General features: G+C 42.4%; 1 protein-coding gene across 2 annotated transcripts in view; it reads right to left on the bottom strand.

Annotated features, from left to right (window-relative positions):
• NRK (Nik related kinase) overlaps positions 1 to 20,575 on the bottom strand; it is a 105,503-nt gene that overhangs the window by 56,729 nt on the left and 28,199 nt on the right. For both annotated transcript variants that reach the window (XM_074915269.1, XM_074915270.1), the window contains 5 exons: positions 15,225 to 15,281; positions 7,663 to 7,788; positions 6,819 to 6,929; positions 4,932 to 5,022; positions 2,706 to 2,836 (listed from right to left, as the gene is read on the bottom strand). In XM_074915269.1, coding sequence (XP_074771370.1) covers positions 2,706 to 2,836; positions 4,932 to 5,022; positions 6,819 to 6,929; positions 7,663 to 7,788; positions 15,225 to 15,281 — 516 coding nt within the window. The remainder of the gene's footprint in view (positions 1 to 2,705; positions 2,837 to 4,931; positions 5,023 to 6,818; positions 6,930 to 7,662; positions 7,789 to 15,224; positions 15,282 to 20,575) is intronic.

Here is a 20,575-nt window from a genome sequence, read left to right on the forward strand (position 1 = left end):
CATTCTGCTCCCTCCCATTCCCTACTGAGCTTTTAGGAAACATGTTAATAGCCAGAAACTTCCCATTTCCCATGCAACTCCAAACAGCTGATTCATCATTTAAGCAGCCAGCCCCCAAATGCAGACCTTCTGCATTCAAAAAACAAGAGCCAGAATATAGCAGGCACCATTTAAATATATGTCTTAAATTTTTTAACTGTTTTCATGAGGCAGTGAGACACAGCAGTGCCTCACCCCACCCTGCTTCTGGCCAAAGAAATTCTTGGTCTTAATACTTATTTCAGAACAGTCATTGCTGAGTTTCTACACTGATGGAAAGAAATTATAGTCAGGCCTTGGGGTCTGACTTTTTCTGTCTACAGAGTCTCCAGTCACAAGTTTTTGGGCACATGAATGGAGAGCACATCATGCAGTCAGATTTCTGACACAGTATGTCCAGCTCAGTTAACTTCGAGTGGAGTTTCCTTTATCAGCTTGTCTGGATGCTAAGGCTCAGGTTTTAATCATGGAAGGTAGATTGGAAACACTCCCAGGGAATGTAAAAACTTCACAGGTTTCCACTTGATTAATCATATGCATTATTTTACTACTTCTTATGTCTAAATGTAGCCAAATAGAGGCATGTGAACAAACCAACTTGCAGGGCTTCTCTAAAATTATCTTTTAAAAGACAGAAGACAAACTTTCAAAAATTAGAAGCAATGTACAATTACATGAATAGGAGGTCATACCCAGCCTGACACTGTGACTAAATTTGACTTTATCAACAGAGCCTTCTCAGTTCAGCTGCTCTGAACTGCTTTATGCAAGCTGAAAACCAGTTTGCATCATAGTTTGTGGAGGGATTTGACAACAATACTGGCGGGAATTTATAGTAAAGTCACAATCTTGACTTGTTATTAAGTAAATGGCTGAAAATTAGAAGAGTCTTCCAGGGGTAGCAATGCAGGTTTTTGGGACCATGGGAGAAACAACCAGGCTACAAAGAATTTTGCTTTGGAGTTTCAAAGTGCAAGGGGCAGACAGGTGAAAGGGAGAAAAGGGAGGATGACAGCAGTGTTTGTAGATGTCAGTGTGTGTATATATACATCTTTATGCATATATATTTTTATTCAATTGTTGGGGGTTTTTTTGGAACAACAAGAAGTTACAGTGGCTTCCTGTTACTTTGCTTATCATATCAGCAATAAATCTCTGTAGAAAAGACCAGCCCTGTGCCACCTTCTGACTCGTAGCACTGCCTGCGTAAGTGCTTCCAAAATCCTCCAGTGATCAGTTTTAAACTACTATCTGCAGAATCTATTCAGAAGCATACATATACGCACACAGATGAACTGTGATTACTACTGAAAGCAAAGAAACCTCAAGAATTAGAGGTACACATTCCTAATGCTTATATCTTCTGAAAAGTACACATTCTGAAAAGGAAATCAACTGAGGAGAGGGAATGAAGACAGGAGATTAATTTCTTGAGGTTTCAGTAGAAGATTTGCATGGTATGAAAAATAAAATCCAAGAACATTCTTTGGTCATGACTGACACTCACACAACATGACCTCACTCTGCCAGTGCAGCCCAGAAGGTGTCGACAAGGGAGAATCACAGCATCTGAATCACTAGAAAATGGAAGCAATAACATGCTCTTCTAATATTTCTGAAGCCATAACAAGAACGAGAGCTGCAAAGTGGTAACCACGAGAGCACCTGACCTCAAGAGAGCGACTGGAGGGTCACTCAGAAGACGGCTGCACAGAAAGCCAGCCCTGGAAAACATCCTGCATAGTAAGTGTATGCAGACAATTGACAACACTGCTGGAAACAGGCCAGAGGACAAAGAATAAGCTTTGTAAGTCTCTTTGGAACAGCATCAGTGTATTATAAGAGTTAGGAGGAGAAACAGAAAAAAGTTCTTGAGAGCTGTTCTTAGGGTCCCCAGTACAAGTAACTCATGAACACACTGGATTGTGTGCAGCAAGAGGGCACAAAGATGTTTAAGGGATTGGAGCTGGGAGTCTCTGGGCTGAGAGAGACAGAACTGTTCAGCCTGGAGAAGGGAAGGCTCAGGGGGATCTCATAATTCATACAAATTTCTGATGGGAGGGGAGTGAAGACCATCAAGCCAAACTTCTCTGAGCGGTGCCCAGTGACAGGACAAGAGGCAATGGGCACAAACAAATGTAAGAAGTTCTGTGCCTTCTCACCTCAGTCACCCTTCGAATGACCAGAAATCACTCTGGGATGGGAAACCTCTTGCAGTCACATGCCATAAATGAGTACAGTGATACTAATTATTGCCAATTAACTTAGGATTCACAGCTGAGTACAAAGTAAAACAGCTCTATCACAGAGGAGAGCAGTAACTTGTCATATTAGTATTACACTACTTAAAGTACTCCTTCCAAATTTATCTCTTCCTTTCTTTTCTATCCCGACCTACAACCTCCATATATCAATATTTTTTTTGCACAGACACTCATGAAAGTGTGTTTCACATATTAACAATTCACACAAAAAAATATTCATAATGAAACTCTACTCTTAAAAAGAACCACCACCCACATGTTACAAATACTTCTATTTGTACAGTTAAAATATTATTGCTGTTTAAAAGGAGGGAAGTTTGAACTTTTCAAATGCAGTACTTGAGCAGGATTTCAGCAATAACCTGCACATATTTCTACCTTATGCAGAGTTGTGACACCTACTCTGTAATCATACGTAGAGTCGGGGTTCTCCTCGCAAGCAATGACCTCAGGTGCCATCCAATACGGTGTGCCAATAAATGTGTTTCTTCTCCCAATAGTTCTATCCAGTTGAGCGCTCACACCAAAATCCACTGAAAAGCCAAGCACAAGTAAAGAATAATAAAGAGCTGTATCCATGTGGCGGAGTGTTTGCTTGGTTACTTCCATACTGTTTAGAATACCAAACCTTTGGGCTACAATGCATATCAAATCTGAGTTCCTTCAGTACATCTTGTCCAATAGTTGAAATTTAACTGCCTTTTTTTTTTTTTTTTTCCTTTTTGACAGAAGACCAAACAAACAGCAAGCTAAATCTGCCAGGCAAGTTACAGCAGACATGAATTGCTCTAGGAAGACATTATAGAGTAATTTATGCTTAATCTAAATGCTACGTTGAGTAAGACTCAAGATCTTTTAACTAGTATCTGAAAGGAAAAATAGTATCTACGGACACAGCAAATTTTGATGTGTCTAATATGGCCATTTGTGAAAGCTGGAAAGAACTATCATATCACTTTATTTTGAGGTGTTTGGAATAACTCCTTCCCTACATTCATACACTATCTTAGAACAAGCTGGAGAGTATGCTAGTTTATTCTGATTTTAAATTCGTTATAATGAGAGAATCATGTGGTGCTCTTTGTGATGAAAAGGGTGTTAGTTTCATCAGGATTACACAGCAAAATGTTTTGTTTGGATATGAAGAAGGATCCATACAACCAATAACTATGTGATTGCATTTTTCTTTGAACAAACCACTAAGATACACTAATTGGATCCACTGGGCATAGTGCTCAAGGGCTATTCACAGAGAAGATGAAATAACAGCGAAATGAAAGGACTGAAAGGAGGCAGCCCTATGGTTACCATCAAGGAGAAGATTTTCTCACTTATGTTACCTCACTGCAGATCACCTGCAAATAATGTGCCTGTTTAGCAAACGTTCTCCAGCAGTAAGCCCGACCTGACCTTTGGGATCATCATGTGCTTTGTGCTTCTGATGGGAAGTGTGCCCACTTACACTGAAGTGGAATGGAACTGGAATGAGGACCTTTTAGGTTTCTAGCTTCTTTAAGACACACAAGCTAAAACTCTCTGGTAACAACTTTTCTGTTGTGGGGTTGGGTTTTTTGGTTGTTGTTGTTTTTTTGTTTTTAGTTGTTGTACTTAGTAAATCTGTTTCATCTTCACCCAGAGTTAGCAAGGTTTAACTTTCTTGTCAACCACGTGAAGAATGGCGGGACTAGTAACTATACAAGACTGTAAACACACACAAACTTCCCATCTTGCCAGTTTTAAGAGGGAACAATCGAAAGACATTACGTATCTTTTAGAGACTACAAGCAAAATCCTGCTTTCATTTAATACAACAGCAAAAGACCTTTTGACTTCAGTGGTCAGGATTTCATCATTAAGGTTAAACTGTAATGACATTTAAAGTACTTATTTTTACTTGCTCCAGCCAAACATCCTACCCCACATCCACAGGCCATGTTTATTATTTTTGTTCTCCAACTCTACAGTGAATTCTTTCAGTTAAAGAAAGAGGGAGTGTAAAGATCATCCCAAATAAGAGAAGTGCTCTCTCATTGAGACTGCTCCTTTAAATCACTGCCATGTGTTCTCTGTGATGTCTTCTCAAAACATGAAAGACATCCCCTCCTCAAGAGAGATATGTACTTAGGAAGTCAGAAGTTGTCAACACTGATGTGTCACAGCTAGAAAATAAGTAAACTCTCCAACATTTTTTAGAGAAATGACAATTAGTAAGAGCTGCTCTTCAGTGGTAGCCCTTACACATGAGTAATTTCACCTATTGTCAGATTTATGAAAGTGTCTAAGAGTCTCTTAGAGAAGTGGATTAGCATAATTTATTCCCCCAAGTTTTTTATTTGGAAATCTTTGCATGCTGGGATCTGCTGTGAAGGCCTGATGGTGCTGTGACTTACTAGACAGGTTCTATGTTTGACTGCCCAGAAGTAGCTGCACTCCCCACAGGCTGTGACATGACATGCAGAACATGTCACATTTTCAGCTCTTTCTATATGACAGACACCTTATAAACACAAGCATTAATGCTACTTGACATATTTGTTGCTCTTAGGTTGCTGAATGTTCTTCCCAATACAAGATGGAAATCTTAAATTTTTACTAACAGGTTTCTAGCACACATTTAAGGAAACTTACCCAGTTTTACTTCTGCATTTTCTGTGAGAAGAACATTCTGTCCTTTAATATCTCGATGGATGACATGGTGAGCATGAAGATGTGCCAAGCCCTAAAACAAAACCAGACTTTCTTTATTCTTTCTGCCTATCATTATAATGAGTGTTGCCTTTTTACACTTTTACCCTTCTCAGATTTATTCATAGGGCAAGTCATCTAGACATTATAAGCAACATGAAGACCACAGTTTCAGGGAGGAGAGAGGACAGCCACCATGAGTTTGATTGTCGTCTTTACCCACAGGCCTGACAGGAGTGGAGCATCTCTGAAGTCGAGTGTGAAGAGAACAAGGTAGCAATATTTTAAACTTCTGTCTCAGAATCAAGGGATGCCTCTTTATACTATGTGTTGAAACCAAACAAGAGGGAAAAAACAATGCAGCATTCTCTATATAAAGACCAGAGACAGCAGCTGGCTGGCCACAGTGGCTTAAATTCTGCATTCAGCAAAACCATATTCAGTGGTAAATGAACTACAGAAAGTTCAAAATACTGTGTTAGACCTCTTTTTGAATGCAGCAAATATTGTTTTCATTCAGCTAATACTTGCAATATTCTGTCTCCTCCTTTATTCCAAAATTGTCCATGGATAAACTAGCATAAAGGTACACACTGAAATGATACACTGTACTGAACCAGGGGATACTTCACTCAAAATGCTTAGCCACTGTAATATTAATGACTTCAAATAGAGCTTCCACGCAGCTTCTAAATTTTTCAGAAGGAAACACTGTCAATCCACATGCAACTGAGTCCTCCTGTTTTGAAACAAGCATGATTAAATCCAATCTCTTGTCTGACACCAGCATGCTGCTATGGTTTTCAGTTGCATGCGTGTAAACCAAATGTTTTAACATCAATTGCTTCAATCAAGATGTTCTAGCCACACAAACGAAGAGCAACCTGACCACACCATTAAGACTTTTTTTCAGAAGAGCTTTCCCCACACTCTCCAGTTCTTACAATCTAATGCCAAATCCTTGTCAGATGGCCAGTGTTCTCTACTGAGCATGCTCATCAATTCTTCTGCTCCAGAAGCAAAGATTTACTCCTATTCAAGCATTACTTTAGCATGCCATTTGAATTCCAGCTCCCAGAATACACATTTATCTTACCATTATTTAGAAAAGAAGTAAAACTCCATTACAAGGAAGACGGATCAGTAACTCTGTAATGGGTTTTGAATTTAGAATGACAGGTTCTAACACTTTTTTTTTTCCCCAGGCTAGTTCACTAGATTACACTTGTGAATTGTTTTATCCTCTCTACTTTCCAGGAACCAAACAAAACAAAACAAAAAGCCCTAAGTCTGCATAGCATGCAATATAGCCCCAAGAACTGTCTTGAGGAATATTGCCCCTGCAGGGCCACCTTTAAGGTTTTGGAATGCTGTTTAGTGAACATTACTTCTGATAGTGCAGAAAAGAGGCCCCTGAGTGTGCACAGGTAAAGGAATTATAAAGAGAAAGATCTTACACAGCATGAACAGCTGAAGCAATAAGCAGTAAGATCTCCTGATGTGGAGGACAGACTTACTGAAAACAGAAAATTTATTTACTTTTCTAAATGCCCAGAATCTGGAAGCTTTCAGAAAATGGCTATTTGCCATAGGGAACGGGAATTTTCTGTTCTTCATACAGAAAATGGGATTAACTACAAAATATGGGATGTCAAGCAGCCATCATGTTGGCTCTTTGGGCTCTTCCGAACTCAAGGACCAGAGTCCATGAGCCCCACAGATCAAAACCTTTAAACAATAACGCTCATCAGTGACTTATGTTAGAGACCAAAGGCTTGGAAAGGTCTTTCTGTTGCAAATGAGCAACAAAGCTCTGTTGGCACAACTCACCCTGAGAACCTCTCTGCAGATGTACGCAATCCAGTCTTCTTTGAAACAGTTCCCTTTTGTCTTCTTTACCAGGTCAGTGACAGAACCCGCACCACAGTACTCCATCACCAACTGCAGGAAGACACATGCAAAACACCTTTACCACAGCACTGAGAGGGTGCCAGCAAAGACACCACACACAAACACCCACTCCACCACAATCAAGGTGTGGCAAACTACACGCAACCTTCCCGGATGCCAAGTGACACAAAATCTCATTTCCTGAATCATGAACATTACTGAATAAATAAAAAACCTCAGTAGTGCTCCTCTCCTTTTTTTTTTTTTTTTAGAAATGACAAAATCAGAAAAAAAAAGAGCTAATAGCAGTGAAAAACATAGCAATTTTTTCAAAATTTGAAATTTCTCATGTTGCTGCAGAGCTTCAAAAATCTTGCAGCCAAAAAAATTGGAGGATTGATTTTTCTTCTTTGTTTTACTGCCAATTCCTCTGTTCCCTTTTTAATTTTCCAATAGAAGAAAGGAGGGGAAAGCAACAAGAAAAAGGAGAGGAGGGGAAAGGACAAGCTCTTTCACTTCCATTAAAAAAATAATAAAATTACAGAAATGTTTAATTTGGAAACAAAAAGCTTAAACAACAAATCAGAACAACAGCACAAGTCACATCCTCAAAGGAAATCAGGGGAATTGAAGACATTTAGGGAGGAGGGATTTTTCTGTTTTATGTTATTCTTCAGAACAATGACTTCAGAGTTTCACTGAGACAGAGTCCAAGACAAGCACACCGGAGCTCCAAAGAAAGGAGCTGTAAATCTGATGAACAGAAATGACACTAAACACTTACCCAGAGCTGATCATCTTGGCCTGCAGGACTTTTCTTTACAAATGCACCATAATACGTAGCAATATTCCGGTGATGGGAGTACTTTTTTAGCATATTTATCTCTAGCTTGATTTCCTCCTCTTCATTCTGTAGCAAAAGAGAGCAGAAGGCTTCTTAGCCCAGAGCTGCAGGGCAACCTCTGTCTTTGGAGGCTTTCAACATGCAGCTGGAATCAGCCCTGAGCAACCTGGTGTGATCCCATGGCTGGCCCTTCTTTGAGGACCTCTTGAGGAGGTTGGACCAAAGTCCTTCAGAGGTTCCCTCCAACGTAAGTTATCCTGTGTTTAGAAGACTGCAACTGAGGGGCAGGCTCTCAAACCTACAACTGAATCACCCTGATCCATCGGACTAAAACAATGAATTGCTAGGGTTTAACCTAAAAAAATGTCCCTATTTGGGCATAACAATTGCATATTGTCTCCTCAGAGGGCTTAGACAGGACCTGTTACTCCCCCAGCTGCGGTCTCTGTATGCAGTAATTGCGTCTCGGAGAAATTAACCAGATTCAAACCAAAATAAAACTATTCCTAACACTCCATTACTTAAATACTTGGAAAAGCATTTAGTGCACACATCAGCCAATTCGTCTTCCCAGTGCTGTGGAGGGTCTTGCTGGGAGGAAATCAAAGCCAAGAAGGAGGTGACTTGCCACAAATCAAACTCCAGAGCCAGCATGGAGTTAGGATCTGTACCTTTATTACATTTGTGAGGCTACCCCACCTGGACCATGGAGTTTTTTTCTCCCCTCCTAACATCATGCTAGCTGGTGTGCTGGGGGCTAGCACACCCCTAGACATCTCCTTCCAGGCACTAGCTAGCTCTGCTTTCCCACTGTCTTTGTTTCAGTCTCTTCAGAGCAGACATTCTCTTCTGCCCAGTACAACACCATGCATTAGGACAACTAACGGAAACACGAGTTTTAATAATTACATTAGAAGGAAATGCTGTTTTCCAGAGTGAACTGTCTGATCTGAAGAGGTCCTCTCAGAGCTAGCCTGTTTGCTACGTTGCCACCAAGAGAAATGGTGCACAATACCCGGTGAAATGCACGTAGATTTTGCTGTCCCATTTGCTTTAATGAGAAATGAGTGGTGCTTCAAGGTATCCTTGTATTGGTTAAAAGGAACATGACAAAGTTGAAAATTAGTTTACCTTGCTGCAAAGTATCCCAGTCAGCACTTACTAGCTGAAGGGAAAAAAAAAAAAAATAGGCAGCAAGAACAGCTCAGACCCACAGGACATTCTTCTGCACTTTTTGACTATTTAGCTTTGCCATTGAAGCATACCTCTAACCATCACAACAGACTGCTTACAAAACCAGATGCATTGTCCTTCCTACCTGTAGCAAAATATTAAAGTCTGACAGGCTGAAGCCAAATTCCCTCAAGCATAAGCATATGATGCATCCTATTAAATCCAACCACACAAAAATAATTCGCAACAGAAGGGATCAGTAAGTTTTCCCCAGTAACATCAATCCACAGGAGACATGTTACTAGACCAAAGCCTCATTGTCTTAAGCTTTAGGAAATGGGAAATGTAAAATAACTCCACTTGAAGCAAAATGAGCTATTTCAGGTTTCAGAACAACCCCTTTGTCGAACACAGGCTCTCAAGATGCACATGTTATACCGGATAATTCATTTATCTTTTGGCTGCAATTAAGGAGAAAGGAGGACCCTTAATCCTTGGCTTGACACAGCCCTGCATGTTGTATGACTTAATTATCAAGGGTAAGGGGGAGCCCGGTGTAGCACCTGGAGTCTCTAAGAGAAATCAGAGCTGACTCCGAGGCAGCATGCAGGAAATCCTCCTTCAGCAAGGTCCTATTTCTCTCTGCACATGGTCAGGGCACATTCAAAAGGGAGCTGAGAGCTTGTGCTGCTGCTTGGAGGGGAACCAAGGTTCTACTCCCTTTGGGACTCCAAGTAGTCCATGTGAAAGGGTGGAAACAGGCAGGCGAGAAGGAGGCAGAGGACATGGGAACTGCCATCCTGGACCTGACCACAAGGGTCCTGTCACTGATAGGAGCTTCTGGTAACTGATCTCCAGGCAAGGAGGGCAGAAAGTGGGACAAACAGGGACGACTCCTTTCCTCCCTCTGCTGTCCCTCCTGCCCACTCCTTCTGCTAGGACAACCAAACCATGAAGGAGCAACATTAACTTTTGTTAAAGGCTTTCCACAAATTAAGTAAGATCTCTTCAAGTCTTAAGGTTTTGGGGTATTTTAACCCTGCCCATCTGCATGAACTTTGCACTGGTGGAGCCTGACTGAAAAGCTTCTTTGCTATGCCCTTAGCACCAGCCTGAAGCTTCTGCAAAGTTCCCCGGGGGGAGCTAGCAGATCTCAACAACTTCCTCAGAGCTGTGGCCTCTTCAGCTCTTCTTCCTTTGCCCAAGTCATTTGCTGGATGTTGGAACTGCACTGGCACAGCTCTTACCAGAGTACTTTCTATTCCTCTGCAATCTTGCCTCCATGTTTTTAAAACAAAGATAAGCATATACCTGTTTGTGAACACAGCTGGAATACCAGGTAGCTATTCCACACCCACTGGCAGAAGCAAAGAGTAGAACACACATGTCATGCTCCTTTCCCATTACCAGCAAGATGATCCAACTCCTGCGTTATCTCATGTCCTTATCTATATACCCAGAAGGCTGTAACCTGCTCCCTCCCTGCACCTGCCTCTTCCTCCCTCACCCGTAGAGGCAGTTACCTGTTCTCACACACTGCTGTATGCTGCTCAGGTGCAGGATGAGTGCCTTGGGAAGACATCGATTAGATTGGATAGTGGGATTCCCTGCTGAGCCCCACCACTGCTGAGCAGAAACCCTCTGAGCCAAACTCTTACACCCTCCAAAGACAGAAAGGTGACTTCAAATATCAGTCAGTGTGCAAGGTAAAGGGCTGTATAGGACAGCAGGTGGGCATTTCAGACAAAAATTACTCTGGCTTCCCAGTGCTGGAGTGAGTTTTGGAAAAATTACTCTATTTCACATGGAGAAACAAAGGCAGAAGGGTAAAAAACAAAGGCAGAAGGGTAAACGTGAGTGATTCTGTCCCATGGGCCATGTCTGAGGCCCTGCCAGGAATTGAACCTAGACTTGCTAAGTCCTTCAAACAAGGTGACTGGGGACAAAAGCACCCTCAACTTTCCAGTGCATGCACATGCTCAGGATTTCCACTTTCCACCACTCCCCTTGCCAGTGTTGCCATCAGACCACAATCTCCCAGTGCTCTAGAAACCTGCTCATAAATCATGCTGCTTAAGAAAAGGAAACACACTCACAGACACACAGGTGCAAAAAGCTGTTTGCTTTCACAAACCAATGCATTTCTGGGCACAGATGGCTGCATGCATAAAGATGACAGGTTCATGATCAAAGGCTATTTTTGAAGATGTGGGCCTATCTGCAATGACATTAGGAAGCAAAAAACTCGAAAGCACATGCCTCTGACCTCAAATGGAAACAAGATCAGCAGTTGATAAATACTCTACCAAGAGACCCCTTAGTACTGGGGCAGTTCTAATGACAAGTTTCTTGTTTAAATATTATTTTGCAATATGGAAAGACTGAAAGCAAGGACAGACAGAGAATGACCTGCTGCAGAAATGCTCTTTGATCACCTACACCGACAGCTGAAGAGAAAAGCAGCAAGAATCCAATCTCTTTGCAAGCACTCTGCTTGCTTGGCACTGTCAGATAACAGGAAGCAGAGCCTGTGTGGAGAAGCACATGAGCACACATTGCCCTCTGCTCCCCTTCAACCATTTCAAAGGGCTCCCCCGGTAACCGACACAGCAGCACTTCCTGACAGATGTCCAGAGGATCCCACAATGACCACAGCATCCTGCTGCCGCTCTTAAGAAACTGGCCTAGGGCTGCAGCTCATGACAGCAAAAGGCCAATTTGCTCAGCTCTTGGTGTGCCCCAAATCTTAGAGCTGAACAATCACAGCTGGAGCTAGTCAGGGACTTTCTGATTAAATTATTTCAAAACACAGATTTGGTGAAACAGACTCTTTTGGCAGAAATGTACTGGTTATGATGAAATGTTAGCTGAAAGACTTATCAGGTTGGATTTTCTAGTGATGAAAACATTATGCTGGGGGAGAGAAACCCACTGCAAAATATCCCAGTAGCAAGGAAGTAGTTCAGACCCCTAGGATACGAGATATCTTTGTTCAATCCTATCCTCTCCCAAAACAGACAACACTGACCTGTTACTGAGCAGGTTAGTGACCAAACCACCACCAACCTACACTGGCATAGGCTCTGTCAAACTCAGCCACTGGAACTGCCCCAATGTGAATGAGAGAGATCTACTGGAGGCTTAAACTGGGGAGTTCTCTAAGCAGGTACACAAATCACAAGGCCAATCCAGGCATTCAGCTTTTCTCCACTTATTTTGGAAATGGTGAAGGGAAGAAGACCATATTTGTTTTGATTTTATTTTTTTATCTTCCTGTTTTCTATCACATGAAATTTTCACTCCCTAAGAAAACTGTTCCCATGCAGCACTAATCAGATCATGCAACCACCCAAAGATGAAAATGGCCACGGGGGTTAGGAGCCTTCTGTCTCACTCAAGCAGGTTTACTATGACAGCTTTCATTTCTCACAAGCCAAACTCCACGTGAGATGTTGCTCTCAGGTGCCATTTATAGGCAGGACATTGGAGATGAGGATTTCAATATATTAAAGACTTTATTTAATGCCTCAAGCTAGCTTTTCAGGACCAAAGGATCAGAAAATAACTTACACCTGAGCAGACTAACAATGCCAGAGAAATACTGAATCCTTGACAGGCTCTGAATTTATGACACAAATTCTAGAGATTACAAGGATTTTTGTGTTACAGTTAGGACCCACTACTGCTGTGAAAGGCTTCAGTAACCAAATGCTGTGAAGCAGAGAAAAGCTATTGCTATTTTACAGGAGAACTGAGATTCAGAGATGCCCTAGACATGTACAGCATCAGCCTCAGCCACACCCAAGCTCCTGCCTACTGCAACTGCAGAGCAGGAATGCATTGGCTTCAACCATCCCATCCACTCTGCGCTACAAGAGACCAGCAGCACAGCCCCTGGCCAGATAGATCAGCTCAGGAGACCAGCAATAACCCTGTTTCCTTGCAGCCACGTATCTCACCCCGAGCGCTCCGGGAATTTGCACAGAGGTGTGTGAAGGGCTCGGGACCGCAGCTGCCAGCCCCACCCTGCCGCTGCACACAGCCACCCACAGTCCGCTGCGCTCAGGGTTTACCAGAGCACACCGAGCTGTGACATGTGGTGGCTGAGGAGAGGACAACCCCAGGGCAGAGCAGACAGCTGCTAATCACTCCCGCACTGGTCTCCCAACATCTCACAGAGGCACTGCTGAGGGCCTGGAGGGAACCAGTGATAAAGCGGAGGACTGCATCCAGGTCTGCCAGCCCCTGCCCTAGCAGTGGGAACACAGCCAAGCCCGCATTAAGAAAGTGGAAGTAACAGCAGAAAGCCTTGCACTCACCCTGCACCAAGGTCAGAAAGCAGAAACACTCAAGTACAGCTGAACTGGATTTAGTGGGGAAAGAGCACCAGGGAAAACCCCTCCAAAGTGGGCTGCATCACTCAACTCTCAAACCGTCACAACTGCTTTCGCATTAGGTGACTCAACATGAAAACAGCATGACGTTTTATCATTGCCCCTCAAGCAATGGGACAAGTTCCCCAGTATGATGCCAGCTCTCTAGCCTTCAAGGAAGCAGTAAATCAGATCTAAAGGGCTGGGTTTTGTTCCTAGAATCATTCAAGTCTATCAACTTGAATTCCTGAAGCTGGACCACAAGGTTGTCCTCCATTTAAATTTTGTTTCGAAGCATGCAGGCATTACTGGATCCTACAGTTTTTTGCTTACATACAAAGGAGACTGTGTTATGTATAGCAAAGGGAAGGAAATCTTTCCAAGGTTCCCTTCCTGCAGTTTTTGCTTCAATTGTTTCATCAAGGAAGGGACTGTCACTGGTGTTAACATGACAGCACACAAGTGACATCTTTGGCCAGCCCTCACGCACTGCTGACTGACCCAGCAAAGCATGAAAGCAGCCCAGACAGAAGCTCAGGATCACTACTGGGTCCCTGCCAGGATCTGTCCTGTCAGCTCCTCTGTCAACAGACAGAGGTGCTCTGATCTCAGGAATGTGTCTGCGACCCAAACCCTATCCCCTCTCCCGTCCAAAACCCAGTAGCCTCATGTTTGGTGACTACCATTTTTTAAGGCCAAAGCACCTGATGATATATGTACCTATAGACCTAAAAGCAAAAATCTCACCAATCTGATGTAGTGCTCATTTTAAAAATGCACCCTCTGTGCACAGAGAACAGCAAAACTGGCACTTCAACTACACATGCATACAAGGTAACAGCCATAGCCACACCAGCCCTTAGATATGCTTTGTAAAAGCATTAAAGTTCAAAAAACCCCTGTGCAATTCAGACCGCTTGCTGCTTAGGGCTGGTTCCCTACACCATCAGCAGAGAGAACTGTCCTGATAAGGCCCACGCAGACACCACCTTGTTCTGCTGTCTTCCAAGACAATCAAAAGACAAACGAAAACACAGGCAGGACTTGCTTGTGCTTGCCCAAAACAGCACGCATAGATGTACCACTGGCAGATTTGGCCTAGAGGACTTGGCCCTGTTTTCTATTTCAGGTGATAACCCTTCCACAATATCACAGGAGGGCTCAAACATTGTCTTGGTGTTTGTACTCCATATCTACACTGCCAGAGGGACAGAATGGGGAGCTGGTCTGTAGCGAGACTAGGTGCATCCCACCAAAGCACAGACTTCCAGTAAACTTGAGAAGAGAAAGCAAGGAGTCTCCTCAATCTTTCTGGGGCTCAGGCTAATACGGTCTCAAGGAGGCAAGCTGCTTTGCTACTGGCTACACTCAAAACGAGAAACAAAAATCAATTCTTTTCAACACTTTTTCGACACCCTGTTCCGGCACTGACACTACTTTATAAATGTGAGCAGGGACAGTGTCAAATAAACTGTCTCCTTCTCTCATCTGTCAAATAACAATAAAAAAAGTGCTACATTTGCATTTCTAACATGTTCCTGCTTGCTAGCTGTCAGGGTAGCTACTCTGAGGAATGGCTGGCACACAACGGGAAAGGATGTGATGAAACACAGCAGGGGCAGTGCAGAGCTACAGGAAATCTTTTACTTGCTATCTCTGGAAACAGATAATCAACTGGAAATAAGCAGGAAGAGAGGTCTTTTCTTTGTTATTATAGACCATCAAAATATATGGCAATGCATTCCCTTACTGCTTTGTCACCATTGGTCAGGTACAATTGAAAAATCTGGTTGTATTAACACCTCTCAGCACTTTGTAAAACACAAACCAGTGCTCAGCAATCATAATTTCTATCACTAGATTGTGTTTTATAAGCTATCTACCTTCTCATGATCTGATTATTTATTTTTCCTTGCACCTTGATAACAAATTTTTTATTTTTGGTTTTGCACTCACCTCCGTAACATTCATCACTTTGATTGCTGCTAGCTGCCCAGTCTTAACATGGCGACCCTGTTAAAATAACAGAAGACTGTAAATAAAACGTCTACGCAAACTATGCATACAGTAACAAATTAGGCATATAAAAACCAGGTTTGAGTACTTGCTTTTCATCACGTATCAAAAACCTTTCAGTGATACAAAACTACCGAGGTGAACTTTGGTGATATGTTATCAGACCCGTACCCTTGCCATGCTCTAAAGTTAACTGAGTTACTTTAGCAGGACTGAATTTCCCCCTTTAGCAGAAGGCAAGCAGCAATGCTGGGAGACCTCTGCTGCCAGAGCACAACACAACATGAGCTTACGGGTCTCCATCCAACTGTTCAACAGGCATTGCTGCCCCCCGAGCCTCCTCTTCTAGGAAATCTCAGCCCAGACCCAGGATGACCTAACCAGAACAACCTTCTCGCCCTGCAGTCGTGGGCTGATGCCTGCTGGGGAAGCAAGGCCTTGGGTAGCTGGCACTGTCCCCACCTTCCCACAACACCATGTTCTGGCTCACCTCGGGGTAAAGAGAAAACTCTGGGTTTCAGTACCTCAATCTAGCAACTAGTATGTGACTGTCAAGAAACTAAAGTTGTATGTACTTTCTTGTCCTTTTTTTTTTTTTCCCCCAAAGGCTTTTCTGGTGAAATACTTAGTTTTTAAAATTCTTACTGCAGCTGAGTTAATTGTATCTCAGCTACCTCCCAAAAAGCATGCAGAGGCTTTTTATTTAAAATGTAGTCTTCTATGGTGGTGGGGAGGAACTCTCCCACAGCTTTTGACTACATGTGTGCCTACATACATACACACTTGTCGCTAGTGAAATACCCACACACCACAATCATTATTAAGCAACAGATAACTGGTAATTTTAAACTAGGTAAATGGCTAGTTTTTGAAAACAAAGCTAGGAAAAGGAAGGTAATAGGAAATAAAGCTCTTAAAAGAGCAAACTCGATACTGAGACTGACAAAATGTAGTTCACAAGAATGTGTATTAGAAATGCAACCAGGAATCTTGCTGTAAATTGCAGTTTCTTGGCTTGGTTAGATCAAGCTGCTCAACAGATGCCACAGATGCTGTGTTTTGCCATGATAACCAACACTAATCTCATACTGGAGGATAGTATCAAAAGATTTGTATGAACAGTGGATTGGCTACATGTCCTAACCCCTCACTTCCATAAAATGTTCAGAAATGGGTTTGAAGCTCTGAGACTGCAATTTTGTTACTGAAAGACTAGTGCCGGCAAAGCTGTACATCTAAATAACTAACTGACATCAGTTAAGTAAGCTATAAGAATTCAGGAAATCAAATAGGAAATGTTGCAGTTTGCAGACAAAATGATTTGCAGGTGCAATTTACACCTGCAAAATTAAAAGCTAGGTTGATGTCATTTTAAAACGCAGGCCCTATCTGCACAAAATTGCATACGAGTGTTATTCCTAAGACTAAGCAATTTTGCATCAAAGAAAAATGATTCCTCGTTCACAGGCGATATGTCACAGTCATGTTTTCTTTTACAGAAAAATAAATCACGCTGAGTTTTTGTATATTTGTAAGTGTCCTCTTTCCGTGGAAGTGCTCCTGGGATTGCAAAGCTTTTTCTCATAAGCTAGGATGATAGGATTTATATATTATCACAGACCTCGGGAGGAAGACAAATGGGACACACCCTCACCAGGCCCAGGACACACACAAGCACTGTGGCCAAGTGCAGCTGGGCAATGACAAGCATTAGCCCAACAGATGCCGGTGTTTGGTCAGCATCCACTCCAGCTGACGTCAATCCCAGTTAGCAAGCTTCCTCTACACAGCCACAGCTCCTTTGTTGGAGGCCATTGTTTGCAAATGTTTCCAGGCATTGAATGTGTTGGCAATATAGTTGAGAGAGGGCCTTCCACAAAATACAGTCATGCTAGCTAGACACGCTGGCACCCCAACTTAGCTCCAAAGTTTGTCTGGAGTCAAGTACAGTGATAATTCCATGTCTCAGGCCACTACACATAGCAGGCAACCAATCCATGGAAATCATGAGTCTCTCCTGGGCCGCTGTACATTCTGCAAAGGTTGATGTCAAGAATCAACACTGATTTTCATGATTACAGTGAAGCATGGAGATGTGCTTCTTTACTGAAAAAAATAAATCAATATTAGGTTAGCGTTGCACTTGATATTGAATGTTCATCAGAAGGGGGAAAGGTTTGGCATTCAGTTTTGCTTTCAAAGCACAATACCTGGTCAAATTTTCCCTCTGAATAACAGACATCTATTATTTTGCAGCCACAGTTAATTCTGCTGCATGCAAACCTGCTGCTCTCACTCACTTTTACCATTATAAATGAGAATGCTAAACCCCCTTCAAAAAAAGGTTTGGAAAATTAGCATTTACGGGAAAAAAAACAGCAAGCCCTTTTGTTTTGTGGATTGTGATTCACCTCTGCACAACAAATGTTAACTGAGATGCACAACTCAGTCCTGCTCCTGCATTCCTAAAGGCTCACATGTCTGCAACTAGGGTGATTCCTGGATAAGAGGACCTTAGTCTGTGCAGAGAGAGGAGGATCATGCCCTGTGCCTTGTCTCAGTGCCCTATCTTACTCACACCATACAGAGTTACTACCAGCCTGAGGGAAATACATAAGGTCACATCCAACCATCCCTCCTCACAGGTTCACCTGCAATAAATACTCTGTGACTGGGTGAAGCAGCCTGTACATGGAAGTAAATTCTATTAACTACATGCACTTCACATCCTTATGTCCTTTTAGAACCCTTTATCCTGGAACAAAACAGAGAGTGGTTCAATCCTCCAAAGAATTTGAACCCTTCTCAAGAGACCAAAAGGAAAGGAGCAGTAAAAACTCATTCTTGTCGGTTTGCTCTAATTCTCAATTCATAATAATTAATTTTCAACAAATGTTATCACACCTTTTGAAAAGAGTCTTCCATGTTTCTTGGTTGCATTAAGCTGAAGAACTTCATCTTCCCCCACCAGCACAAGTTTGTGCAGGGTAAGAGGGCTGCAGGTTAACCTCATGAAAAGGTGTAAACATATCTATATACTTACATCTGCCTTTCATCAATTATCTAAAAGGGATGAATTAGTTTAGAAGTGTGTATAAAAAAAAGTATCTTGGAGATTGCAGCTAAATATGTATCTACAGCTATACATCTATATAAAAACATTTTCATAATGAGACACTAATTTTACTGCCATCTTGGCAGATTTATTTTTGATTACAGTTGTACATTTTCCCAAATAGAATTCATCCTTATTGTAGAGCAATACATCTCAAAAGTCTCTGCACCTGCTAATGTATGCAACAAACAACGTGACAGAATTACACAGCACACTCCATCATTTCTCCTTAGTTCTGGCATCAACCCAACATACACAAATAAAACCTTTCCCTTTAAATATTGACAAAGGAAAAGGTTCAGCCAGCGGAGAAAAAATAATCACAGAACCCTGGAGACATCCTAAGTTTTATTCCTTCTCCCCAAAACTTCACTGTCTATTCAATTAGTTGTGAAAAAGAGGGGCTGAAGCAAAGCCACCCAACAGCTCACCCAAACACCAGCAGTCCCTGTAAGCAGTGGCTGCACGCTGGCACCCTACTGAACTCAGCACCACCCCCCAAAAAGTGAGCAAGACTCCATGTGAAGAGGGATGAAGCTTTCAGAGGACATGCATGTTCATGTGGAAAAGAACCATTAATGCCTGTGCAGCTTATCTGAGCAGGGTAACATGCTCTACGTTAAACTTGCTTTAATGCACAGACTATAACTGTGCTGGCAGTTCAGAACAAAAATCACAGATTTCTCTCCGTTAGTTTTGCAAACTATTTCAAGCTCATTTTCCTTGACATCTCCAAAAGCAGTAAACACCCTGAACCCAGCCCTGGGCTTCTTGTTAAACACATCAAGACCAGTGCCTAAGTAAGAAAAGGTTTCAGGGCCTGGCCCCTTATTTTTTTCATTTATCAATAAATCTCAGAGGTTAGCCAGAGTTCATGGGAACTCACACATTGCTACTTCTGCTGAAGTCACAAGGTTGAGCATGTCTGAATTGTTTTGAGAAAGGTGGTGTTTTGATTTTTGGTTAAAGCTCCCAGGAGCAACTGACTGTTTTAACTGTTTCCCAACCAAATGAGAGCAACAGCTTCACTGGCTTTCAGTGAGATGAGACATGCAGAAGTTTGTCCTTTTTGACAGGAGGAAGAATAAGGGGCACTGCTCTCCCAGCCCTCTGTGCAATCTGCTGCTGTCCACCCTTCTCCAGATCATTAAAGGGAATCAGCCTCTTGCAATTCAAGATCCTCCATTGCACATTTCCCCAGAAACTGGGCAGAGGACAGGAATGGTCTGTGGGCCCGTTTCCCTAATAAAAGGTTTCATCTTTCACTAAATGCTCAGTTTGAGAGCAGGTTTCAACTCTGGAGAATGCAGCCAAAACATCCAACAGCCATCTGCAAGTCACCCATATTCCTACCGAAGAATGTAGCATTAAACACTATTCAAGCTCATACAGAGCTGAGAGATGAACAATTCTGAAGCTCAGTGACTTTCTAAAATGGAAGTTCCTGCCTACATTTTGATGAGGTATCAAAGCTGGAAGAAATTCTCCCATTAGCTTTGAGTCCAGCTAAATTCCTTGTCTCCTCCAGAAAATACTTCTGCATAAAGTCTGCTGCAGTTGCCAGTCAGTCACTACAGTAACATTCAGAAATCCTGGAGCCAGCATACACATTTTTGAAATCTGCATACTGCTCATTGCAGCCACATTTGTGGAAGATGCTTTATGCCAAAGATCTGGTTCTGATGAGGTCCAACGACGTATTATCTCTGTGGGGAGATATACATGGAATAGGACAGACTCAGTGTTATTTCTATTGGATTTGTATTTACCTTTTTAGCTCAATTACATAAAGGAACCGCTTATCTATGCCCTCTATTGAGGGTCTAGACATGTATTTCTCTATTTACATCAAACATGAGTATCAGCAGTAGTGGTCAAGCTATTAGCTGATAAAGGGGCTTTACACAAATTAAGTATATTTACAAAATGATGCATTCAGTCACGTACAACACCTTTTCCTGTTAGGTTCAAATAAAAATTTGGGGCAGTCCATGGCTTGGGCCATGATTACAACCAGAGACCCAAGGTCCCAGTGACATACACCTGAGACCGTGAGGCTGCAGGTCACACGCAGAGCACTTGGTTTGACAGCCTACCTCCCTGATCCTGCAGAGACCTCTCTTTCTAGGGGTGGCAAACAGCTCCCATCAGCTTCTTTCCCCACTTATAATCTGAC

This window comes from Athene noctua, chromosome 11 (assembly GCF_965140245.1).
Source record: "Athene noctua chromosome 11, bAthNoc1.hap1.1, whole genome shotgun sequence".
NCBI lineage: Eukaryota > Metazoa > Chordata > Aves > Strigiformes > Strigidae > Athene > Athene noctua.